General features: G+C 42.6%; 1 protein-coding gene and 1 long non-coding RNA gene across 2 annotated transcripts in view; one reads left to right on the top strand and one right to left on the bottom strand.

Moving 5' to 3' along the window:
- LOC109569972 (uncharacterized) overlaps nucleotides 1-17,474 on the bottom strand; it is a 197,881-nt gene extending 180,407 nt beyond the window's left edge. The window contains exon 1 of the long non-coding RNA XR_011570821.1: nucleotides 17,371-17,474. This is a non-coding gene — a long non-coding RNA (uncharacterized lncRNA). The remainder of the gene's footprint in view (nucleotides 1-17,370) is intronic.
- PLET1 (placenta expressed transcript 1) lies at nucleotides 7,955-20,011 on the top strand. The gene is made up of 4 exons (XM_019975857.2): nucleotides 7,955-8,158; nucleotides 12,572-12,773; nucleotides 16,843-16,904; nucleotides 19,086-20,011. The coding sequence occupies exons 1-4, from the start codon at nucleotides 7,975-7,977 to the stop codon at nucleotides 19,364-19,366; spliced, it is 729 nt and encodes a 242-aa protein (XP_019831416.2). The 5' UTR covers nucleotides 7,955-7,974; the 3' UTR covers nucleotides 19,367-20,011.
- The last annotated feature ends 4,074 nt before the right edge of the window (nucleotides 20,012-24,085 follow it).

Raw genomic sequence — 24,085 nt, 5'->3', positions numbered from 1 at the left:
GCCCCTCTAGTTGCCGAGCGTGGGCTTCAGTCGCTGGGGCACACAGGTTCCGTAGTCGTGGCCCATGGGCTTAGTTGTTCTGTGACGGGTGGAATATTCCCGTACAAGAGAACAAACCTGCATCCCGTGCACTGGCAGGCAGATTCCTATCCACTGAGCCACCAGGGAAGTACCTGTTGTACACTTTACACTTGCACAATGTCATATGTCAATTATGTCTCAATATAGTTGAAAAAAATCACTTGGGTTTACTCATTTCTTCATGTCTTCATTTCCTTGTGATGGCTCCCATGTCACTTCAAACACAGAAATTTGTATACTTTTCTCTTGTTAAAAAGATGAATAAATAAAGTTTGGTCTCATTCTTTCTACTACCCCAACTTGCTTACACAGAATAGTATGTAAAGAAAAGAGTTTACTGAAACATAATTCAGATACCATAAAATTCAATTCAGTGGTTGTTTAGTATATTCACAAGATTTTGAGACTATCCCCATTATCTATCCCAGAACAATTCCATCACCCCAAAGAGAAACCCCAAACCAACTAGCAGTCATTCTCCATTCTCCTTGTCTGCCAGGCTCCTGACAACCACTTTCTATCTCTATGGATCTCTTTACTGATAATGACTAGTTTATTCTCTGTATCTATAGGTGTGTTTCTTTTTTTTTTTTTTTTTTTTAAACAGCAGAAATTTATTTTCTCACAGTTCCTGAAGCTGGAAAGTTCAAGTTTCTGAGAAGGCTCAGGTTCTGGTTAGAGGTCTCTTCTTGGCTTGCAGATAGCCACCTCTGGTTGCTTCTTTCAGTGTTGAAGAGAATGAGAGCTCTGGTGTCTCTTCTTCTTCCAGTTCTATTGGATTAGGGTTCCACCTTTGTGACCTCATTTAACCTTAATTGTCTTCTTAAAGGCCCTAGCTCCTATACAATCCTATGAGGCTTAGAATTTCAACATACAAACTTTGGGGGACACAATTGTGCTTATAGTAGACATTGCAATAATAGAATTGCCCCTTTAATGCTAATACAATTGGATACTAATTCTGCTTAGAAAGCAAAATGCCTCCAACTCATCAAGTCAGGAGGCGCCAGGGAATTGTTGACTATGACAGCTCTCCCATGCTATCTCATTGGATCAAATATTTTACAGCCAAGCTTATAGAAATGTGGTATTATTTTGAATATGAATATGAATACTCAGGTGTGTTTCATTTTATTATTTGTGTTCATTTGTTTTATAGTTCAGATTCCACATATAAATGACAACATACAGTCTTTGTCTTTCTCTGTATGACTTATTTCACTAAATATAATAACCTCTAGGTCCGTACATGTTGTTGCGAATGACAGAATTGGATTCCCTTTCATGTTGGAGTAATAGGCCCTTATGCATGTATGTTTTGTGTGTGTGTACATTTTGGTTTGTTTCCTTTTCCTTAAAAGAAAGATTCCAAAAAATATTGCTACAATTTATGTCAAAGAGTGTTTTGCCTATGTTTTCTTTTAGGACTTTTCCAGGTTTACACTGTGGTCTTTAATCTATTTTGAATTTATGGTTGTATACAGCATGAGAAAATATCCTAATCTCATTCTTTTACATGTAGTTGATTTTTTCCAGCACCACTTATTGAAGAGACTGTCCTTTCCCATTGTCTGTTATTGCCTACTTTGTCATAGATTAATTGACCAAAAGTCATAGATTAATTGACCAAAAGTCATAGATTAATTGAATGTTGAAGTTTGTCCAAATCTTTTTCTGTATCTATTGAGATGATTATATGATTTTTATTCTCTGATCTTTTACTTTTTTAATTTAATTTAATTTTTTATTATTATTTTTTAATTTAAATTTATTTTAATTGGAGGCTAATTACTTTACAATATTGTATTGGCTTTGCCACACATCAACATGAATCTGCCACAGGTATACATGTGTTCCCCATCCTGAACCCCCCTCCCACCTCCCTCCCCGTACCATCCCTCTGGGTCATCCCAGTGCACCAGCCCCAAGCTTCCTGTATCCTGCATCGAACCTGGACTGGCGATAGCTTCATATATGATATTATACATGTTTCAATGCCATTCTCCCAAATCATCCCACCCTCTCCCTCTCCCACAGAGTCCAAAAGACTGTTCTATCCATCTGTGTCTCTTTTGCTGTCTCGTATACAGGGATATTGTTACCATCTTTCTAAATTCCATATATATGCATTAGTATACTGTATTGGTGTTTTTCTTTCTGGCTTACTTCACTCTGTATAATAGGCTCCAGTTTCATCCACCTCATTGGAGCTGATTCAAATGTATTCTTTTTAATGGCTGAATAATACTCCATTTTGTATATGGAGCTTTCTTATCCATTCATCTGTTGATGGACCTTTCAAAGTCTTTTTAAAATTCATTTATTTACTGGCTATGCAGGGTCTTCACTGCTGCATGGGCTTTTCTCTAGTTAGAGTGAGCGGGGGCTACTCTTGAGTTGCAGAGCACATGCTTCTCATTGTGGTGGCTTCTCCTGCTGTGGAGCATGGGCTCTAGTGCACGTGGGCTTCAGTAGCTGTGGTGTGAGGGCTTAGCAGTTGTGGCTCCTGGGCTCTACAGCACAGGTTCAATAGTTGTGGCACACAGGCTTAGCTGCTTGGCAGCATGTAAGATCTTCCCAGACCAGGGATCAAACCCATGTCTCATGCATTGGCAGGCAGATTCCTTACCGCTGAGCCACCAGCCCCTATTCTTCAAATTTTTAACGTGGTGTATCACATTGACTGATGTGCAGATATTAAATTATTCTTGCCTCCCTGGGATAAATCCCACTTGACCAAGGTGTATAATCCTTTTAATATTGTTAACATAATGATTTGACTTCCTAATATTTTGTTGAGGATTTTTGTGTCTATGATCATCCGTGATGTGTGTGTGTGTGCTAAGTCACTTCAGTCTTTGTGACCGTGTGGACCATAGCCCGCCAGCCTCTTCTGTCCATGGGATTCTCCAGGCAAGAATACTGGAGTGGGTTCCCATGCCCTTCCCCAGGGGATCTTCCCAACCCAGGGATCAAACCACGTCTCTTATATCTCCTGCATTGGCAGGCATGTTCTTTACCACTAGCACCACCTGGGAAGCTCTCATCCATGATATTTGCCTATAATTTTCTTTTTCTGTGATATCTTTATCAGGTTTCAGTATCAAGGTGATGCTGGCTTTGTTGAATGAGTTCAGTGCAGTTGTCTTGAAATTTTTTGGAATAGTTTAAGAAGGATAAGTAAGTCTTTTCTAAATGTTTGGTAGAATTCACCTGTGAAGCTATCTAGTCCTGGACTTTGGTTTGTTGGGAGTTTTATTTTATTACTGATTCAATATCACTACCTGTAATTGGTCTGTTCATATTTCCTGTTTCATCTTGGTTCAGGCTTGGGAGATTGCACGTTTCTAGGAACTTGCCTATTGATTCTAGGTAGTCCATTTTATTATAGTTATTTTAGTAGTCTCTTAGGCACCGTTGTATTCCTGTGGTGTTGGTTTAACTTCTGCTTTTTATCTGATTTTATTAATTTGGGTCCTCCCTTGGACCCTGGGATCTCTGGGGGCTCCAGGTCTAGTGCCTGTACACCGGAGTGTGGGGACAAGTCCTGCGCCTTCTAGTGGAAGGGCCTTGTCCAGTAGTGGCTCTGGGCTCTGGGGGTATTAAGGCAGCCTGTCTGCTGGTAAGTGGTGCTGTGCCCCACGCCGGGTAGTTGCTTGGCCTGAGGTGTCCCATTATTGGTGTCAAAAGCCTGGTGGGTAGGGCTGAGTCCTGGCACTAATAAGCTAGAGGAAGGATAAAAAAATGACACTTGCAGCACCAGTGTCCTGTGGCAGATCAAGCTCCCAGGAATGGCTGCTGCCAGTGTTTATATCCCTGGGATGAGCCCCAGTTTCCTCTTGCCTCTCCAGGAGACTCTCCAAGATCAGCAGGTGGGTCTGATCCAGGTTCCTTTCCCTGGGTCCTGGAGCATGTGAGATTTTGTATGCACGCTTTAAGAGTGGAATCTCTATTTCCCCCAGCTCTGTAGGTCTCCCAAAAGTAAGCTCTGCTGGCCTTCAAAGCCAAACATTCTAAGGGCTTGTTTTTCCAGTTCAAGACCCCCAGGCTGGCGAGCTTGATGTGGGGCTCAGATCCCTTATTCCTTGTGGAGAACCTCTGAAATTGTCATTATTTTCTCAGGGGGTATGGGTCTTGACAACTTCTCACCTCTTACTTGTCTCCTTGTGGTTCCTTCTCTACGTCTTTACTTGTAGATCTTCTCTGGTAGAAACCCGTCTTTCTCATCAATAGTTGCTGTACAAATAGTTGCAGTTTTGTGTGCCCATGAAAGGAAGTGAGTAGAAGTGGAGTCCTTCTACTCCACCATCTTTCCACACTGTCTTGATTACAATACCTTCATAGTTTTGAACTTGCTAAGTGTGAGTTCTCCAACATTATTGTTGTTAATTGCTTCAAGATCATTTTGGCTTTTATGAGTTCCTTGTTGTAGTTTTCAGTATATAATCTTGCATTTCTTTTCTTAAATGTATTGAATATCTTTACTGAATATCTTCAAGTTTATTGATACTTTCTTCTGCCAGTTAAAATCTGTTCTTAAGTCCTTCTAGTGAATTTTTCCTTTCAGTTTTACTTTTCAACTACAAATTTTCTGTTTGGTTCTTTTTATCATTTCTATCTCTTTACTAATATTCCTTTTTTGTTGAGACATCATTCTTACACTTTTCTTTTATTCTTTAAACATGGCTTCTGTTAGTTCTTTGAACATATTTATAATAATTGAATTAATATTTCTGTCTAGTAAATCCAACATCTGGACTTCTTCAAGGATGGTTTCTATTGGCTGGGATTTTTTTTTTTCTATAAACAGAACATACTTTTTATTCATTTGTATGTTTCATAATTTTTTGTTGAAAATTGAACATTTAAAAAAATATAATGTGACCATTGACCATTCTGTACACCCAATTCCCCTCCTTCCTAGGATTTGTTGTAGTTACTGTTGGTTATTATTTGTTGTTGCTGCTGCTGCCTGTTTAGCAACTTTTCTGAATTCATTCTCCAAAGTCAATATTCCTTATTATGTGTGGCCACTGAAGTCTCTGCTCAGTTAGCTGGTTGTTGTTTAGTTGATAAATCCAACTCTTTGCAACCCCATAGACTGTATCCCACCAGGTTCCTCTACCCATGGGATTTCACAGGCGAGAATACTGGAGTGAGTTGTCATTTCCTTCTCCAGGGAATTTTCCCAACCCAGGGATCGAAACTGGGTCTCCTACTTTGCAGGCAGATTCTTTATTACTGAGCCACAGCGGAAGCCCTCAGTTAGCTTAGTGGTCAGTTAATGAATAGACAGAGATTTCCTAAACATCTTGAACCAATAAGTCTCTCAGCCTTTGGCAGCTTCCTCTCAGCTTCCTCTGTGTGCATTTTAAAGCATGAATTCACTGGTCAGATGAGCATTTTACAACTCTGCCTCAGCTGCATTCTTCTTACTCGTGTAGATCCTCAAGGTCAGCCACAGATGAGAGATAAGGGCTTTCTCAGATCTTTCCTGGGCCTGTGCATAGCTCTGTTCATGCAGGTGGACTTTCAGATTCCCAGGGATTTGTCAGAGCTTGCCAAGGCCCCTAGTCAAAACCTCATTCTCCAGTTTTTTCTTTTACATTTTTGCTCAGCTCCTTGTTAGTTGCAACCACTGCCTCAGGCAGCTGCAATGTTAGAAAACTTTCCAATGATAAAGAATTTTAAATAAGAACTCAGAGTAAATAACCCAAAAGTAGGCATTGTTGTGCACGTCACCCAGTCGTGTCCAACTCTTTGTGACCCCAGGGGCTGTAGCCCACCAGACTCCTCTATCCATGGAATTTTCCAGGCAGGAATACTGGAGTGGGTTGCCATTTCCTTTCCCAGGGGATCTTTCTGACCCAGGGGTTGAACTCGTGTCTCCACATTGGCAGGCAGATTCTTCACCACTGTGCTGCCTGGGAAGCCCATATAAGTAGGAATTAAGTGACTCAATAAAGGTCACAAATCAATAGCCTAAAGTAGTCAGGACTCATAACACAAAAGAGAAAACTGAGCTCATAAAAAAAAATTGGTAATATAGCGTCAACATATTTTATTCTTAGTTCTGCATATGACACTGTGTCAGGAAGACACAAAGGATTTTACTGAGTTTACTGGGTTACTGAAAATAGAATATCTTATGTCAAGGGGACAGCAACTCTTTAGCAGTATTTAATGAAACGTTTTGCTCAATATTCCCTCTTTTCAAAAGAAGCTAGGAATCTAGATTTTGTTCCTTATTTTAAAAATAATAAACAGTGCACAGAACAAAGGACATTTCCAGGTTTAGTTCAGACTGATGTTCACCATTTTGGAAACTCTGTAATACTTGGATAAAGTCTATGTTAAAGAGAATATAGAAATATCTGATTTAAATAAATGAAGTTCCAAATACAAGCAATGATCTTCTTAACATATGCACAAAACACCAAAATTTATGTTAACAGCAATACAGCTGAAAGATGGTCAGATTGGGTTTCAGAAAATGTTTTTGCAACTTGATTATATTGCTTAGTAGATATACAGGAACATCATCTACTCATCACTCTTTGATAAGAATAAAGTGACACATGGAAAATGCCTGGGAAGTCATGAAGTACTTTAAAAATTCATAGCATCATAATTAAATTGTATTAATAATATTATTAATTTCTTAAAAAAAAAACTTTCCACTGACTATTTTCAACAAATGTCCTAACAGTAATGTTGTTTGCACAGAGAAAGTTCTGAAAGCTCTGAGAATCCATCTTTACAGACAATTTGCAAATAGGTCACAGAGTGACAACTCTCTGAAAATGAAGCTTTTTGGAGCACTCCAAACCCATTCTTTCCCCTCCCTCTTGACCGCTAGTTTGCTGGCCTTCATGGCTATCACAGTTGCAAGGTTGTTGGTTTCGAAGGCTACCTAAAGAGGTGGGGTGAGAGGGATGGGAACAGGGATGGGAACAAGTTAAAATGTCATGATCTCACTGTGCTTAACGAGATTTAGCCATTTTTCTTAGACAAATGCTCCTCGAATTGCTGCAAGTTTTGGCGATTTCTAGAGTCCTGAAAAAGTTGACTTTGTTTTTGCTTATCACTTTTCTAGAGGAGGGGGTTTTTCAGAGGTCCTTGCTCCACCATTTTGTAAGTGTGTCTCTCAAAGAAACATGTATAAATATCTTTTTGATTCAAGTCTACATTTTTTGTTTTCCTTCTACTCACACAATAGAATACATCTTTCCTCTTCTCTCCTTCAGTGAGTGAATTAAAATCAGAGAAGAGAGATGAAAAAACATATTTTCCGATTTTCTTCAGTAGTTTCCTTGTGTTATAGAGGAAAGTGTTAGGTAGGAGAAAGGTGTTTCTTTCCAAAGAAACAAATATAAATCCATAAGTACAGGCTTTCCAGTTCTGTGATAGTCACAAAATGAACTGGGACAGGAAGATGTGTTCGATTAAGGAGTATTGGAAAGGGTATGTAATATTCTATTAAAAAAAAAAAAGTGCTTTAATGCCTGAGTTTCCTACACAGAGAAGAATGTAGTTTCTACACAGGCCAGGTAGGTTATGATTACTCAACTCCGAATCTCACTTTGCCAGTATTAACTCCTTCCCATAGCTTCCTTCACATATCAGAGGCTGAGGTGAATGAGATGCAAAATAAACCATGATCAGTACATTCCCCTTCTTGAGTGAAACTGGAACTGGTAAAGGGTCACAGAAACTGGGAGAGATTCGTTCCTGGTGATATCTTGGGCCAAATTCCAGAAGCCCAAGGGAGGAGTGGGCAGGACATTTGCATGTATGACATCGCCCGGAAGATCCAGCCCCAGAGCATATAAACAGGTGAGTTGTCGCTTTTACCCAGTTCCGGGCTCAGCAGTTTGCAAGCAGATTGAAACCATGGCAATCCTGAGGTCCCTGCTGCTGCCACTGGGGTTGCTTCTATGCCTCTGGCTTCTGTGTTCTCCGGCCAGCTGTACAAATTCCACTACCAATTGCAAGCCGTTCTTGTCGGTCACCACCAAGAAATCCTCACTAATCCACATCAGCCCAGATATCTATAAGAGCAACACACTCTACACAGGTAAGTAGAAGTCGTTCTCTCTGCTTTCCTTTGTTCTCTGAAGGGAGATCAAGCCAGAATTGCAGGACATACCCCTCCATCCCTGCTCTCAATGACACACACAAAGCGTGTGTCTTTGACCTGGCTGGGACGTCGACTGCAGAAGGGAGAATGAGAATGTGGGAATGGGTGGATTGGGTGGGACGCTTCCTGCATGTCCCCTCTGTGAAGCTGAGCCACGAGAGTCAAGACGCCCCAACACTCAGGTTAAGCAAGTCGCGGCAAGAGCACAACTGTGGCAAGTTCTCTCACTTAAAGTGGACTTAAACTGTCTGTATTTGGGAGGGGGGAGGCATTTTTATTATTTTAAGAAGCAATAATTGCACCTCAGTTTGTGGTCTTTTCCCATCCACTTGATAAAACGATGCCACCATGGATGACTGTGTACTGTGCAACTCCAGGAAACACTGCTCACATTCAGTCTATGGGCAGAACATCCAGTGAGTGAGACATGGGCAGAACATCCAGTGAGTGAGACAGGGAAATCGTTACGCCCCACCCGGTAAATGAGGAGTATGAAGCTGAGAGAAGTTAAATGACTTGCTCAGGGTCTCACAGCTAGTAAGTGGCAGAAGTGCCTCTTGAATCTTAGTCTTTTCATTCTGAATCCAGTGCTTTTCCTTGATGTGCCTAGAACTATTATATAAACATCCCTTTGGGGATCAGTCAGACCTGCAAGTCAAGGCAAGTGCTCTCTAATACAACGTTCATAATAACAATAAATTTAATATGGTTGTTTACATGTACCAATACATTTAGCCCTCACAGTGACCTGCTGGGTAGATGCTGTTGTCATCCCCTGTTTGTAAATGAGAAAACAGGCAGAGATGCCAGGGAATCGCTCAGGTCACAGATCCACTTAAATGATGGATCTGGGATCTGAACTTGAGCTTTCTAGCTTCAGAGACCCTTCTCTTAATCACAACACTGTACAGCTCTCAATTACAGGAGTGAGAGCTGAGACATCTTCCTGTGTTCTGAGTACTGATCTAAGGGGAAACGCTAGTATCATCTGCATTTTACAGATGAGAACTGAGGCACCGGGGAGTTACAGTTTTGTCCAAGGTCACTAGTAGAGTGTACCGCTAATATTTGAACCTAAATCATAGCCACGAGTTGTCCAGCTTTGTCCAGTCAGGCCGTCCAGCTTCAGGGTCTGCCTCCTCATCTACCATGTTACCCTGCCTCTGTTAGAACTCTCACCAGATTTTGCAGAGAACACTGGAGTGGTCCCCACACCCACGGTCCACAGATTCCAGGCTTGAGCAGGAGAATGACTGTCGCCTGCCTCCACACACTCATTCTGGCTAGTCCTTTTTCCTGTTTTTTTCCCCCCTTGGGGACTGTCACTAGGTGCCTCGGCTGTGGCAAGGCTCCCTATGTCTGACTCCCTCAGGCAGCAGATCTTGTTCTAACCAAGGCAGGGAGGATGATCTTGTGATCCAAGATGAGGCCCAGGAGGTGTGGGCTTGTGTACAGGGAAGAGTGGGAGCTTGCATACAGGGAAGGATCTGGGTGGTCAGAGATCTCAGATGTGTGACTTAAGATAACAAACACATCATGAGGTGAGGAATTTTGCTGTTGAAATGGAAGAGAAAGAAACCTATCTTGTGAAGACGCAAAGGGTGTGGGTGGGGCAGTTAGAGGTGGTGGTGGCAGAGAAACCTTCTGAAAGTAGGAACACAGGAGAAAGAAGAATCAAAAGACGATCCGTAAGACGACCCATAAGGGAACGTGTCGGATGAGACGGACATGGCATTTACCGAGGCATCAGGTACCAGAAGCAGAAACTAAGACTCATGAACATCTGCTATGCATCATGCATGTCTCTAAACTTCATCTGATTTCCTCTCTGTCCAGAAATGTGCTAAAGCTTTGTGATAAACTGACTCACTGTAGGAATGATTTAAGTTGAGAGTCAAAATCCTATGCCCTTGGATATGTGATGTATCAGATTCCACACCTGGAATTACACAACAGGCTCCATGATTTCCTTGTGTCATTACAAGATCTCATGGGATTCCCAGGACTTCTGGGAAGACCAAGTGAATGTCCACACAGGCCAAGTGCTTCTCCTTATTTTAATATTGATTTTTTTTTTTTAATTTCAGGGTTTGTGTTAAATGGTTTGGCAGGTTTCAAGGTACAGTTGCAGCTCATGCAACATCATAGAACAGGTTCCCTGGGTCTGCCTTAATATCAGTCAAAGAAATTCGTAAGGCAGTAGCATTTATAATACATTATAATGTGCGGGGTAAGCATCTGCCTCTGTTTTTACTTTGACAGGCAAGAGAAATTTAACTTGCTTGCCTTTTTTCCTGAACCTTCAGCTTTAAGGTACTGTGCAACTCTGGATGCATAACTTTTTAAAAAATCAGTGAGCAGCTACTTCGTGCTTTCCAGGTACCCAGCACTGGATTGCCCAGATCCACAGGAGAAACTACAGTTCTGGTACAAGTCAGAATGTAATTAAGTCCTCAACTCTATAGTTAAAAGCGTACATGATTCAGGAATGAGAGGAAAAGAGAGCAGGATCTTGGAGAGTAAGTGGGGGTAAGATGTGAGGCAAGAAGGAAAATTCCAGGCAGGCACCAGATATGAACAAGGGTGAGCGGCCGGCAAGCCAGGTGCGTCTGCAGAATAGAGGAAGCTTCGCTATCCTAGAGGAGGGGTACAATCCGCAGAGTGAGTGGGGTTACGACAGTCACGAGAGCTGTGTGCTGTGTGTTGGGAACAACAGAACAGAAGCAGAAATACAAAACCAAAAATGTTTAGAGGCTCTAGAAAGAAAAGCACTTTGAAGATTTTGGACAGGTGTGGGTCCTCAGGTGGCAGTCTGAAGGGAGGGGGCCATGGAGGTCAGGAATCTAAATAATACAGAAAACTAGGAGGGATGAAAGGAGGATGTAAGCCAGAGAGAGAGAGAAAGCAGAAGGGCAAAGGCAAGCTCAGAGCCCCCCTCCCTTCCCTCACCCTCCACAACAGGACCAAGACAGGCTTGATGATGACTGGATGACACTGTTGCTCATTAGCATCCACCACCATGCATAGGTATTAAGGACAAATATCAGGTTCTGGCTGAGCAAGTCAGAGCCAGGGGATCTGGCTCAGCAACCTTAACTGGCAAAAACAAACAGAACAGAGAACTGTTTCATGCTAAGAATAAAAATGACAACTTAGCCAACACCCACCAGTACTAAAGTTTTTACATTCCTCTCTTCACTATCCCAAGAACCTTTCAAGATAAAGTATCATGATCTCCACGCAATGAAAGATAATGTCATTGTCCTCATACCTAGAACCAAGCCTAATGCAAAGCATAAATATTTGTGGAGTGAATGATGGACAGAAAAGAAACCAAGGATCAGAGGTGAAGTGACTTGGTCCTAAATGCTAGGGCTAGGATTCAGATCCAGGACTGTCTGCTTTTATCATGCTACATGATCAGTTTTCTTTATTTTGTAAAGGAGAGGCTGTTGAAGGAATTTGGGGTGGTTGGGAGGGCCCTAGAGAATAATACCCTTAGGATTGAGAAACTTGTTCAGAAGGGATCTTCTAAGGGAGGAAATGGACAAACTGAAATATTCTCTTGAAATTCCCTCCCTAATACACTTTGGAATGCTGAAAATAGCATGTGGAATTCACAAGTATCAGTAGCCCACGCCACTGTGGGCACACGCTGGGCTAAGTCAATAGGTAAGATTCACTGAGTAGAGGGGAACAGGGAACCCTGAGTGGTTATTTGATATTAGGTGCTTGGATTAGGGCCTTTGGGTCTCAGAGCCCCACCTCCCTTCCCTCACCCTCCACAGCAGAGACCAAGAACATCAGCATTTCTGGAGCCAGCAAATAGATTTTGTTTGACTAGGCAGTAACAGACCCTTATTTCCTGAAGCACTTCCCAGGAGGCCCACTTGAGCTTTTCAGATACATCTACAGCTTCAATCCCCTCACTTCACTATCGTGCCACCCACCCACCCACAAAGGACAGAACTCTCATCTCGCAGATAGGAACAGGACTCAAGAGGTTAAAAGTCAGCCAGGATCTCATCCCTGGTATGTAGCAAAGCCAGGACCAGAGCACAGGTCTTCTTTTGTCCACCTTTTCCTGTAGAAAACTTGGAAAACACAAAAAAAAGAACTAGGAAGAAAATAAAAATCATCTATAATTGCACAATCAGGAAATCCTCATAGCTAATATTAATGTACTTTCTTCCAGATTTTTTTCAACTTATTTTTTATTTGATAAAAATGGGGCCATACTTTATTTACATACTAATTGTAACTTTCTTTTTTCATATTTAATTTTGATTTTATGACCCCATCTCTCGTCTCACTGCACAGACAGCTGACTGTTTCCTTAATTCCTTCTAGTGTCAACTCAAGTGAGTCATGGTATTATCTCTGTGGTCTTGGAAGCACGGGACCAGAACAAGTCAGTCATTGGCTCCTGGGAAAACCCCAGCGACCATTGTGAAGGCAGAGCTGAGTACTACTTGAAGGGTAATTTCAGCACGCTCTTCAAGGCAAAATGGATGTCTCCTAATTCCACGGACATAACTACAGTCAAGATAAAGTAAGAAATGATCCATAAATGATTTTCTCTGGGGCTTTTACAATTTCATACTGGGTTTGTACAGTTTTATACTGACCTTGGAGGATTCAAAATACAATCCAGATATGATGTGAAGAATTCAGTAGCTGCACGCCTTTTCTGCCTCACCGTTCTTTGTCCTACGTTTTATCTGCAAAAGTTTATACATCACACATACACACACACACACACACAAACACACAAGGTATGCTCAACAAACAGAAAAAAATTGGTGTTAAAGACAAACCCAGAGCTGGAGAGTAGTTAAAGCAAAATGAATGAATGAATGAATGGATAAACACAGATTTTATTTGGGACTATTGCAATAAGAGAAAAGAGAACTCAGTATAGAACCAGTCTCCGTTCTGAATACAACATGGGCAAGTGTGAGTTTATAGCCAAGAAACAGGGTAGAGGGTGAGCGGATGGAAAATCTGTAAGAGGAAACATCAAAACCTGTCAGAGGGACCCTGGCTAAACTGACCTAAAAGGGTTCCTGCTGAAGGCAGGCCAAGGTGATCAGATATCACCTGGGGATAGTAGAGGATGAGGAATTCAATCAGATAATAAGGGTGATCAGATATCAAGGGTGGGAGGTTCTTGCTAAATTGACTTATGAGGAGTCTGGTTAAAGCTGGATTTTACAAGGAAGTGCACAGATGGGTAGGAGAAGGTTCTAGAACCTGACTTAAGTTTGGATTGAGAAAGAACTCATGTCATTGGCACCCAATTTGCTTCAAATTCTCTATATTCCCCTGCTACTTCCACCCAGTGCACTCCTATTAGTCTGGGGCTGACAGAACTCCAGAGCCAGGCAGGGTTGGGGGCAGCAGTAGCAAACGGTTAAAAATAAAGACACTCATCCTGAAATCATCTGGCTACCTTAGCACTGCCCTCTCTGCCAAGCCCTGTGCAGTTGAAGGAGACTTGCTAAACTGAGGATGCAGAGAAGCTGCCTGTAGCCAAGAGCCTGCAGGACGGGTGCTCTTAGCCCCCACTGTTATTGAACCAAACCCTCCACTTGCCTGCTGCAAAATGCAGCCAATGTACTGACACTGGGTGGTGATGAAAGAAAGGATAGTGTTTACTGCAGGCACCGAGGGAGGAAAATGGGTGGCTCAGGCACGAAAGACCTGGTCTGATGGCCCTCAGGGAAGGTCCTTCAAAGGCCATATCTGGGGTGAAGTTTGCAAGGGGCATGACTTTCTTCTGATTCACCAGTGGTAGTGAGGTGACAGAGTGATGTTTCAGAAGTCCTAATCATCAGCCTTCTGATTCCAGACAGTCTGGGGTCTGTGTGCCTGTGGTCAGCATGTAGTTGGCATCCTCCACCTGGGCAGGCGGTGGTCTTAATTTCTGAAGAACAATGCAAAAATACGTGTGATATTGTTATGTATATCCCTTGAAGAGAACTAGGAGTCTGTTTTGTCACTGAAGTATGGTTTCTTGACTGTCTTTCCCTTGTTTCTACCTTTCTTCACTTCCCTAATTAGTAACTGATGGTTCTGCTCTCTGGAACTCAAGGAGGGTCTAGGAAACTAAAGCCTTATTCGACAAACAAGAAGTGGAGGAGTATGGAGGGGGTTTTGTACCAGAGTGGGCCTCCAGGTCCTGCTTGGTTTTAGTCCCCCCTTTTCTTTGATACTACTCAATCCTAAGGGGAATAGGAATAGGGAGAAGTGTCGGCATAAGAAAGAGAATAGAGTTTTGGATAGAGAGGTTAGTCATAAACTCAGCAGGGGATCTCAGGTTTAGCGGGACTCAGTTTCACCACTACACAGAGAATCATTTTTTAAAACATAGATGCATTTTGGAAATGGCTTGCTAGCAGAACGTGTGATGACTGTACAATAAAATTGGCTTCCTAGTGTCCTGCAAAATGAACACAGATTCTGAGGTGAGGCCACCGGGGACTCGCATTACAGTTTAAGAGAAAATTTCTCTCACTCCCAGTAAGGGATTTGTTTTCAGGTTCTCATCAAGGACCAAATGTTGTGAGGTCCCTATACTTTCAGACTGCCCTTTTGTACTGAAAGGGCAAGTCTGACCATCAGGCCATGTCCACTATGTCCAGGCCTTTGTAGACAGTGAGGATGGTCATGTTATCAGGCTTCTCTACCCTCTCCTGCCACACCCTGGGCCTGGTCAAACCTAGCTGTCTCTGGAGCTCTGGAGGGGGTACTGTTATGTCCACAGAGTGACTTGCAAGGGTAGAATCCAAAGGAAGCTGCTACCACCCAGCCTCACAATGACAGCAGCCTTTTAGAAGCCAGCCAGCACCAATGAGGGCAATGAATTTCCTTTCATCCCACCTCCTTAAGTCCTCCACACTTCCTGCAACAATAGATGGTTTGCGAAGTGCACATGCGACGTTGTCTGACAATGCCTTACTGTGCAGTGAGGCTGACGAGGGAAGGGAGGTAGCACCGGGGCTAGAGGAAGCCCACTGTGCTGGGTAGCGCACAAAGGGGAACAGGAGGGAGTTCCTGCGCAGAATGTTACAGTGAGGACTGGGGAGGCAGGGCCTATGCAACAGTAATGACTGAGCTTATACATCACTTCCTCAGAAAGCATTCCCCGAAGCCCCACATCAAGTCCTGCTCCCAGTTTACTTACTCTCATCACTGCCACTGCTTCATCCAAACACGTGTCACAACGGTGACCAATTTACTCGTCAGTCGATTATTTGTTTCAAGTCTTTCTCTCTGAAGGGACTCGAAGTGCCACCAGGGTAAGAACCAGGTTTGCACTGTTCACCACTGTCCCCATAGCATCAAGCATAGGGGTTGGCATGTAGTGCACTCTCTTTAACTGTTAATGCCTGGACAAGATTGTTGTTGTTCAGTCACCAAGTCGTGTCTCACTCTTTGTGACCCCATGCACTGCAGCACGCCAGGCTTCCCTGTCCTTCACTATCTCACCGAATTTGCTCAAACTCATGTCCATCGAGTGGGTGATGCTCTCCAACCATCTCATGGACAAGAGCCTGATATAATAACAGACCCACTGATACTAGAACAACAGACCAAGCTGTACAGATCATTTAACAAACTCTGAGCACCACCTATGATGCTAAGTGTCAGGCGTTGTCGATGACAGAACTGGCCCTTGAGGAGCTGGCCCTCCAGTGTGAGGAGAGGCACACAGCTAGGCTGTGCAGTCTCCCTGCTGCAGACCTATCTGGGTTCATGACAACAGGGAAAAGCAATGTCATAGAGGCTACCGTTGAGTCTGTGGGCAGATGTGCCTGGGACTAGTATTACAAGCAGAAAGACTGGCCTGAACAAAGACTGCACTGTACACCAGCCTGTGCGGAGTACAGGGCGGTGGAGTAGATGGGGGAGAGGAGTGGACATGAGCTCGTCTGGAGTAAGAGGTTCTTAGTCAAGCCAATATAGAGAAGATCACTACTGAATGATCTGCTAGATGTGCTGTAAACTTGTTGTTCAGTCACTAAGTCCTGTATGACTCTTTGCAACCCCATGGATTACAGCATGTCAGGCTTCCCTGTCCCTCACTATCTCCCTGAGTTTGCTCAAACTCATGTCCATTGAGTCAGTAATGCTATCCAACCATCCCATCCTCTGTCACCCCGTTCTCCTCTTGCCCTTAATCTTTCCCAGCATCAGGGTCTTTTCCAAGGAGTCAGTTCTTTACATCAGGTGGCCAGCGTATTGGAGTTTCAGCTTTAGCACCAGTCCCTCCAATGAATATTCAGGAATGATCTCCTATTTAGCATTGACTGGCTTGATCTCCTTGCTGTTCAAGGGACTCTCAACAGTCTTCTCCAACACCATGGTTCAAAAGCATCCATTTGTCAGTGCTCAGCTTTCTTTATGGCCCAACTCTCACATCCATATGTGACTACTGGAAAAACCATAGCTTTGACTAGACGGACCTTTGTTGGCAAAGTGATGTAAATAAAGTGGTATGCTTATAAAGTATGTAAGCACAAAAGGAACTAAGAGGTTGAGGTCCCCTAGGAAGGCAGCCATATGAGCTGAGCTTGTGAATTCCTCACCATTAACTCTCCTCGGTTTGCCCTCCACAGCATCTACACTGTCAATTCCCTGAGAAATGCTGAACTTGATTCCATAACACTGCCGGAAGTTGGTAAGTTCCTCTGCAGCCTATTTACATATCTGGCAGTGAAATCCATCAGCCTGGAAAACAATCTTGTGGGTGCCCTAGAAAAAAAAAAGAGTCTACTTGTGCATTACCCAGATACCAGCTGAGTCTTTCAGCACCTTGAGATCTCATAAGATAAACTCAACCCTGTGCCCTGTGGGAAACGACAGCCAGTTCCAGCGGGCCTTTTATTCTCATGGTCACTTGTGGCTCCAGACTCCAGCTTCCTCAGGAGCTCTTTCCATATCTGCAGGGATATGTTCCTTCCTCAATTTCCGTAATAATCGCCCCTCGCACAAAGCCTTCATAGGTATAGCAGACCCTACTGAAGAGTTTAAGGGAAGAGAAGAGGGATTTGTACAAAGAAGGGCTGATAACAATGAAAACCAATAATGCCACTAGTTCTCAAGGTGGCCTCTGGCCTCCAACACAACCAGGGATTTCCACTTACCTTTACCAGGCTGTCGTCCTCGACTTCAAACCATCGCGAGGCTCCTTGCCCTCTTTCTCTCCTTTCTCTGCCCCGTTCCTTCTCTCTTATCTCTCTCTGGGAAGCTAAAATGAATTCAAGAAACAGGTTCAGAAAAGATAGGTAGCTTGCCAAAGGCTGCACAGAAACTAACGACAAAACCAGGACTCAAATTCCACATCTTGTACTTCTCTCCACTTTTCTTGAACTTACATTAAAACTATAAATACAATCTTTTTTTTTTAATTAAGTTTTAAAACACAAGCTTCAGCCAAGAACAGGAAACATTAGTCTTTCTCAATGCCCAGACAACAGGTCTTCCTCGTGAGCCCTCAAACACTGAAATACATCTAGTATGCTGCCCATTTTCCTGTCAGTCAAGCATTGCAAATGTGGTCAAAGACATATCTGTTTTCCACAACAGATGTTAAAGTGATCATGCCAAATCAAGCTATTTTACAAAAACATTAACTGTTTCTTTGGTGGCTTCCCTTTGTGAAAAGATTGGGATATTATTCTCTTTCCAGGACATTTTCAAAATGAACACTCATATACATACAAGGAAAAGAAAATAAAGTTTGTTTCTAGTCAGGACCCCTTGGTGCTCAGTTCCTCAGTCGTGTCCGACTCTTTGTGACCCTATGGGCTATAGCCCGCCAGGCTCGTCTGTGCATAGAGTTTTTCAGGCAAGAATACTGGAGTGGGTTGCCATTTCCTACTCCAGGGGATCTTCCTGACCCAGAGATTGAACCCATGTCTCATGCGTCTCCTGAACTGGCAGGCTGATTATCACTGAGCCACCTGGAAAGCCCCCCAGAACTCCTTAGCTCCACACTAATAAAATCAAGATTTTGAAAAAATAAGGAAAAGAAAGCATTTGTGTTCAGACTTTTGGCTCAGTGGTGTGCTAGAGAAACATTTGCCCTGAGGAAATGCTAAATGAGATAGACAATGCTACAAAGCTGGAAGGCACTTCCAGGTGAGCAGAATGCAGACAGGTCTGAGCAAATTACTGGGCATTTCCCTCCTCCTTCTTTATAGTCCCTTCCATGGTTCACTCAGACCATTGGAGGTGTCATTGCCAAGCTCCAGCTTTCCAGGAGCAGACAGCCTCCCAGGGATATAGGCCTAGCTTTCTCTGCTTCTTTGCAAGGCAACCTCAGAGAACCAACATGTGGTCAGATCACCGTGAGAATGACCAGTGCTTCAGACACCACGAAAATGGATTCATGGGTTTGGACAGGACTTGTTTACACTTCCTTGAAAGCAGAGTTAGCCATCCTCAGGTCTGGATGGTGTCTAGCTCTTACAACCTTTGAAATTAGCAAAAATTAAATATTTGTACTGATTGATCAAATTTAATATTAAGGACATGAGGACATTTGAGGGCAGACTACTTTCTCAATAGCAAATTCGGTAGTTATATAAGTTCAGTATAAATTCGGTAGTTATATAAGTTCAGTATAAAGTCCTTCTTCCATAGACCTTAAGGTCAGAGTGTTTATTTTTTGATCCTTGACATTCTGTACCCCCTGGCTTCCCTCTCCTCTACACACACTCAACCCTTGAGAAAGGGCCACTGAATTGTGCCTATGAACTCTGGTCCCAGCACTCTCTCACAGTAGCCTCCCTTCTGTAGTGCCCACTCACCACCAAAAAGAGGTTCTGATGCCAGTGTTGTTTTTTTTTTCCCCCAGGGACTGTGACCGTCAAGCACGTCTCAACCAAGCAGGTCATAACGACCCCAACCCACAAACCAACCCCGGCCCCGCCAAAACCAACCACAAACCCACAGAAAACAACCACAAACCACTCCATACCAACCACTAGCCTCCCCAAGCCAACCACAAGCCTCTACACATCCCACCCCAAACTAACCACAACCCACAAAAGCTCAGCCAACAGAGCCTTCCTCTGCCCCGTGAGAGAGGCCATCCAGATCCTGTTCATCTTTCTCATCGGCACACTCCTCTTCTAGAAGGAAGCGGAGGGAATGACTGCTCCTGGCTCTGCTGCATCCTTCTGTGTTCAGTCCCAACCCAGGGCTCTGACCTGTGTGAATGACCTCTGTGAATGATTTGCGCTCTCAGACGTTAAACACTACTGCCACTGCTTCAGATCCAAATGGAGACCTGAGGGTCACCTAGACCCGATCTAGGTGTGACCTGGAATTCTGGCTCCTAACCGAACGTGCTGGCAGCCAGTTCCCTAGCCAATCTAAACTTCTATTTAGATGTGAAACCAGTAGCATCTAAAGGGCAAGAAAATAACAATGTACCGTGTCTGAGTAGCCAAGGATAGTAGAAAGGCATTATTTTCTGTCATACCAAATAGACTGTACCTCAAGCAAGAATAATGAATGTGTTAAATTCAAATATGTCTTTAACGAGTGATTAACTGAAAATACAGAAAATGTCATCTAATCTTATTCACTTATGTGAGCATTAAAAAGAAATCAATGGGTTTAAAATAGATAATTAATAAAGACCAATTGTATAGCACAGGTAGCTCGACTCAATATACCATAGTGACCTATAAGGGAAAAGAATCTTAAAAAGAGTGGATACATGTATATGTAAAACTGATTCACTTTGCTATACACCTGAAACTAACACATTTTAAATCAACTATATGCCAATAAAAATTTTTTTAAAAAAAACCAATGGAATGGTGAGAGTACGTGTTTTTAAGGCCAGATATAAGAGTAAAATTTTAATTTTTCTCAGGTGCAATTTGGTCATTTTTCCCCTCCTGGTAATTTCCACTAAACAAAAGGGCAGAATATTTATAATACTCATAATGTAATATAAAGCCAAAAGAAAGCATGGCATTTCCAATAAAAAGCAACCCCATTTTCTTTTAAAAGTCATGCTAAATTCCAGGATGCCAACATTCAGTGACTGGGTGCCAGCTTCCAGCTGGCCTTTCTCAGGGACCGCTTCTGTCAGTCTCTTCTTTTCCCTGTGAATAGGGCATACTTTCCCATTTTGTATGTCTTTAATTTTTGTCAAAAACAACATTTTGAATATTACAACGTGGTAACTCTGGAAACCAGATTCTGCCTTCCCATCAGGGAATGTTGTTAAGGGCTGCAATTATCCATTTGTCTAGTAACTTTTCTACACTGATTTTGCAAAGACCGTGTTCCTTGTTGAATGTGGTCCCTGAAGTCTCTTTTCTGTTATCTCAGTGGCCAGCCAATGACCTGACAGATTTTCATATATGTCAAAATCTAGCAGCCTCTTTCCTCATTAAGCATTCCCCTAACAACTGGAGTTCAGAACAAGTTGACCCTGACAGATTTTGCTAGCTTAAGGAAGGTCTCTCAGTGGAGGGACAAATTCTGTGAGGTCCTTACTCTACCATTTCCTGTGACATCACTTGGTAGCCACTATGAGTATTTGCCAGGCACTGTACTATGCGTTTTATGTGGCATCATCTCTCTTAACCCTCACAACAACCCAAAAGATAGAGCCATTTTACAGAGGAGGACACTCAGGCAGAGAGAGAAAGAAATAACTTTCCCAAAGTCACTCAGTGAACAGGTAGTGAAGCTGGGTTTTGAAGAGTGGGCTACACCACTTCAGAGCCTGCACCTTTACCTAGAACACCTTCAGGGCTCCCTGAGCAGCTCCTACATCACCTGGGATCCCCCAGAATAACTAGCTTCACAGGGTCAAATGACAGGGAGAGGGTGTGGGTGTGTCTCGCTATCATGACAAGCAGGCTGCATGGTCCAGCGATGCTCCTCCAGCCTCCACTTCTCTGCCACCATCTCCAAGATAAGTTGCAGTGAGTGAACCCTAACCCAACAAGCTAGGAATGAATTTCATATTTGTCATTCATCGCCCAACCTGATGCCTCAGCTCAGATTCATTGTGGAAGGTGACAAATACTGGAGCCTCGGCAAAGACACTATCTGAAACTGGAAAATGTTTAGACTCAAAGAAATCTGGTGTAGATGAATTCAGACAAGCAGTACACTGGATTAGGAGACAAGAAACCTATTAATTTCCACTTCTGCCACTAAGTAGAAATGTGACCTTAAAGAAATCACTTTACCTTCTTCTGCCTCAGATTTTTTATCTGTTAGATACAAGGCTGGCCCCCAGGTGATATCTCAGTCCTCCTCCAAGCGTCAATTTTGATTTCTTGGTCACACCCAGACTAGTTCTAAGGGTCTAGTCAGAGATGCCAAGTAGGTGTACCTTATGTCATACCTGACTGATTGGCAGGGGCTGCTGGGAACACTGTTGAGGATTCCAAAGCAAAACCTAGCATCAAAAATTCTTCATATTCAACTAGTGATATCTTCCTGGGGCTCAGGAGGCAGGAAGTGAAGCAGAACCTGCTCCTAGTATTTGCCATTCTTGGTCACTCCTTAAGTGAATCCAGTAAGTGGCAAGCACGTCGCGAGCAGCAGAAGAGTAAAGGAGTATGTACACTCACGGTCTCAGGAATAGCTACTCCTGATCCTCACTAATGGGAAAGTGATACACCAAAAAGAAAAAAAAAAAAAAAAACACAACACAGGCAATGACAAGGAAGCCCACAGTTTGCACTTAATGCACAGAAAGAGATGGACAGTTTATCGCTCCCACCCTCCCTTGCCCAACCTTGCTCTTCCATGTGTGTGCTTTGTTTGCAGCTTCATGGTTTGTAAATTCAATGCATTCTCATCCTGTGTCAGAAACAGTAACTGCCTCCCCATTTAAGGGAAGTGATTATTCATTCTGAGAAAGTAGTAGAAAGAAAATTGTGCTGTGCTGCGCTCAGTCGTGTCTGACTCTTTGCAGCCCTATGGACTTCAGCCTGCCAGGCTTCTCCATCCACGGAATTTTCCAGGCAAGAATACTGGTGTGGGTTGCCATTCCCTACTCCAGGGGATCTTTCTGGACTAGGGATTGAACCTGTATCTCCTGCGTCTCCTGCACTGGCAGTGGATTCTTTATCACTGAGCCACCTGGAAAGCCCAGGAAAGAAAATGAATGTCTTTCAAAGCCCATTACCTCTGAGACCTTCACATCTTCCTAGTTAACAGTCCAACTAGAATATCAACCATCAAGCAAGAAAAAGGTTACAACAGTGAGGACATTTAGACCAAATCTTACTATCAACCCCCACATTATTTTTTAAAGTAAATGTTGAAAATATTATTAAGTAAAATTATATTATTTCATAAGAGAGGTTGTTTTGGCAATTGTCTTAAAGGATAAATTCTGAAGCCAGACTGCATGGCTCAATTTCATTTTATCACTTATTAGTTGTGGGACTTCATATAAGTTACTTTTCTGTACCTTGGTTTCTTCATTTCTAAAATATAGAGAAAAATAGTAGCTGCCTACTGGTTGTTATGGAGATTAAATCAGTTAATATATATAAAGCAGCCAGAATAGCATCTGGCACAAAGCAAGTACTATATAATAATTTAATGCCACAAAGGGTATCACAAATAGTACACTGATGTACAAGAAAGCCAAGTATTATAACAATATGATATGTGAAAATGGTGCCCATAACAAGGACTAAAATTTCTAATTTGTAACTGTTAAAAGACATGGCTTATGTCTGACTTTTCACCATCTTTCTTCCTCCAGCCTCATCTTCACCTCCACCCCCCAGGCTTCTAAGTAGAATGTCTTCTAGCTTTCTGGATCAGCTCCTAGGCTCTCTCTTCTTGTAAAGAATCCAAATAATGGCTAAAAGAGTTAAATTATCCTAAATAATAGAAATCTGGATAAAGGGAGAGGGTGGGGGAAGAGAAAGCAAAGACAAAGTTTGGGTCAAGTATTGTAGGGCCTGAGACAGAAAGCTTTGGAGCCTCTATGGACTAAAAGTAGAGGCTAGGGGATATGCCCCTGGCATCACGCTCTTGGTTACAAAGTGGTTCTAGTAATGTCCTTCAAGAGATACAAGTGAAAATCAGAAATACTTTACTTCTGATTGCTGGACTGTTTGTTTAAATGTGGCACAGCACTGAAATCAGGACATAAGGACCACCGCCCACCCTGCTTTTATGTAAGTTACATCCATATATATAGATAAAGTTAAATGTATATACCTGATATAACTGGGAAGTAATTTAACATATGCAAAAATATCTGCATATTTATCGATGCATACATATATATAACCTATATGTAAAAATAACTTTAGATTCAGATGCTTGAGTCCAACAAACTCAAAAAGTCTTTGGCTAAAATAAAATGTGTAGATAAAGCACATGCAAAGAGTTTGGGATTCTTTTTGAAAGTTGTTGAATCAGTTTTTCCTTTTTTTTTTTTCAATCCAAACCAATCTAGGTTCAAATTCCAGCTCTTCTACTCACTAAGTCACTTTGAACAAGACTCGATCTATTTAAACCTCAGATTCCTCACGGTAAATTGGGGCTGACTCCTACCTTACAGGGCCTGATGAGTGAGACACTGGACACATTGTGGCTGACATAATGCTAATTCACAATAAATCAATCAACACAAAAAACCTGTTAGTTAACTACACAGACACCAACACAACCTCAACTGAACGGATGGACGATGTTATACCCCACAATCTGGTTAGGTTGCATTTTTCCTTTTCTAAACATAGTTTTCTCCTTCACGAGAGGAGCCTTGATGTTCCCCCAGTACTGCTTTTAGGGAATTACTGAAAGTTATTATGGCAACAAATTGAGCCTGTTTGCCAAAAAACACATATT

The sequence above is a fragment of the Bos indicus genome, chromosome 15 (genome assembly GCF_029378745.1).
Source record: "Bos indicus isolate NIAB-ARS_2022 breed Sahiwal x Tharparkar chromosome 15, NIAB-ARS_B.indTharparkar_mat_pri_1.0, whole genome shotgun sequence".
Classification (NCBI taxonomy): domain Eukaryota; kingdom Metazoa; phylum Chordata; class Mammalia; order Artiodactyla; family Bovidae; genus Bos; species Bos indicus.
Note: the sequence above shows the minus strand (reverse complement) of the source record. Positions and strands in the feature narration are given on the sequence as shown.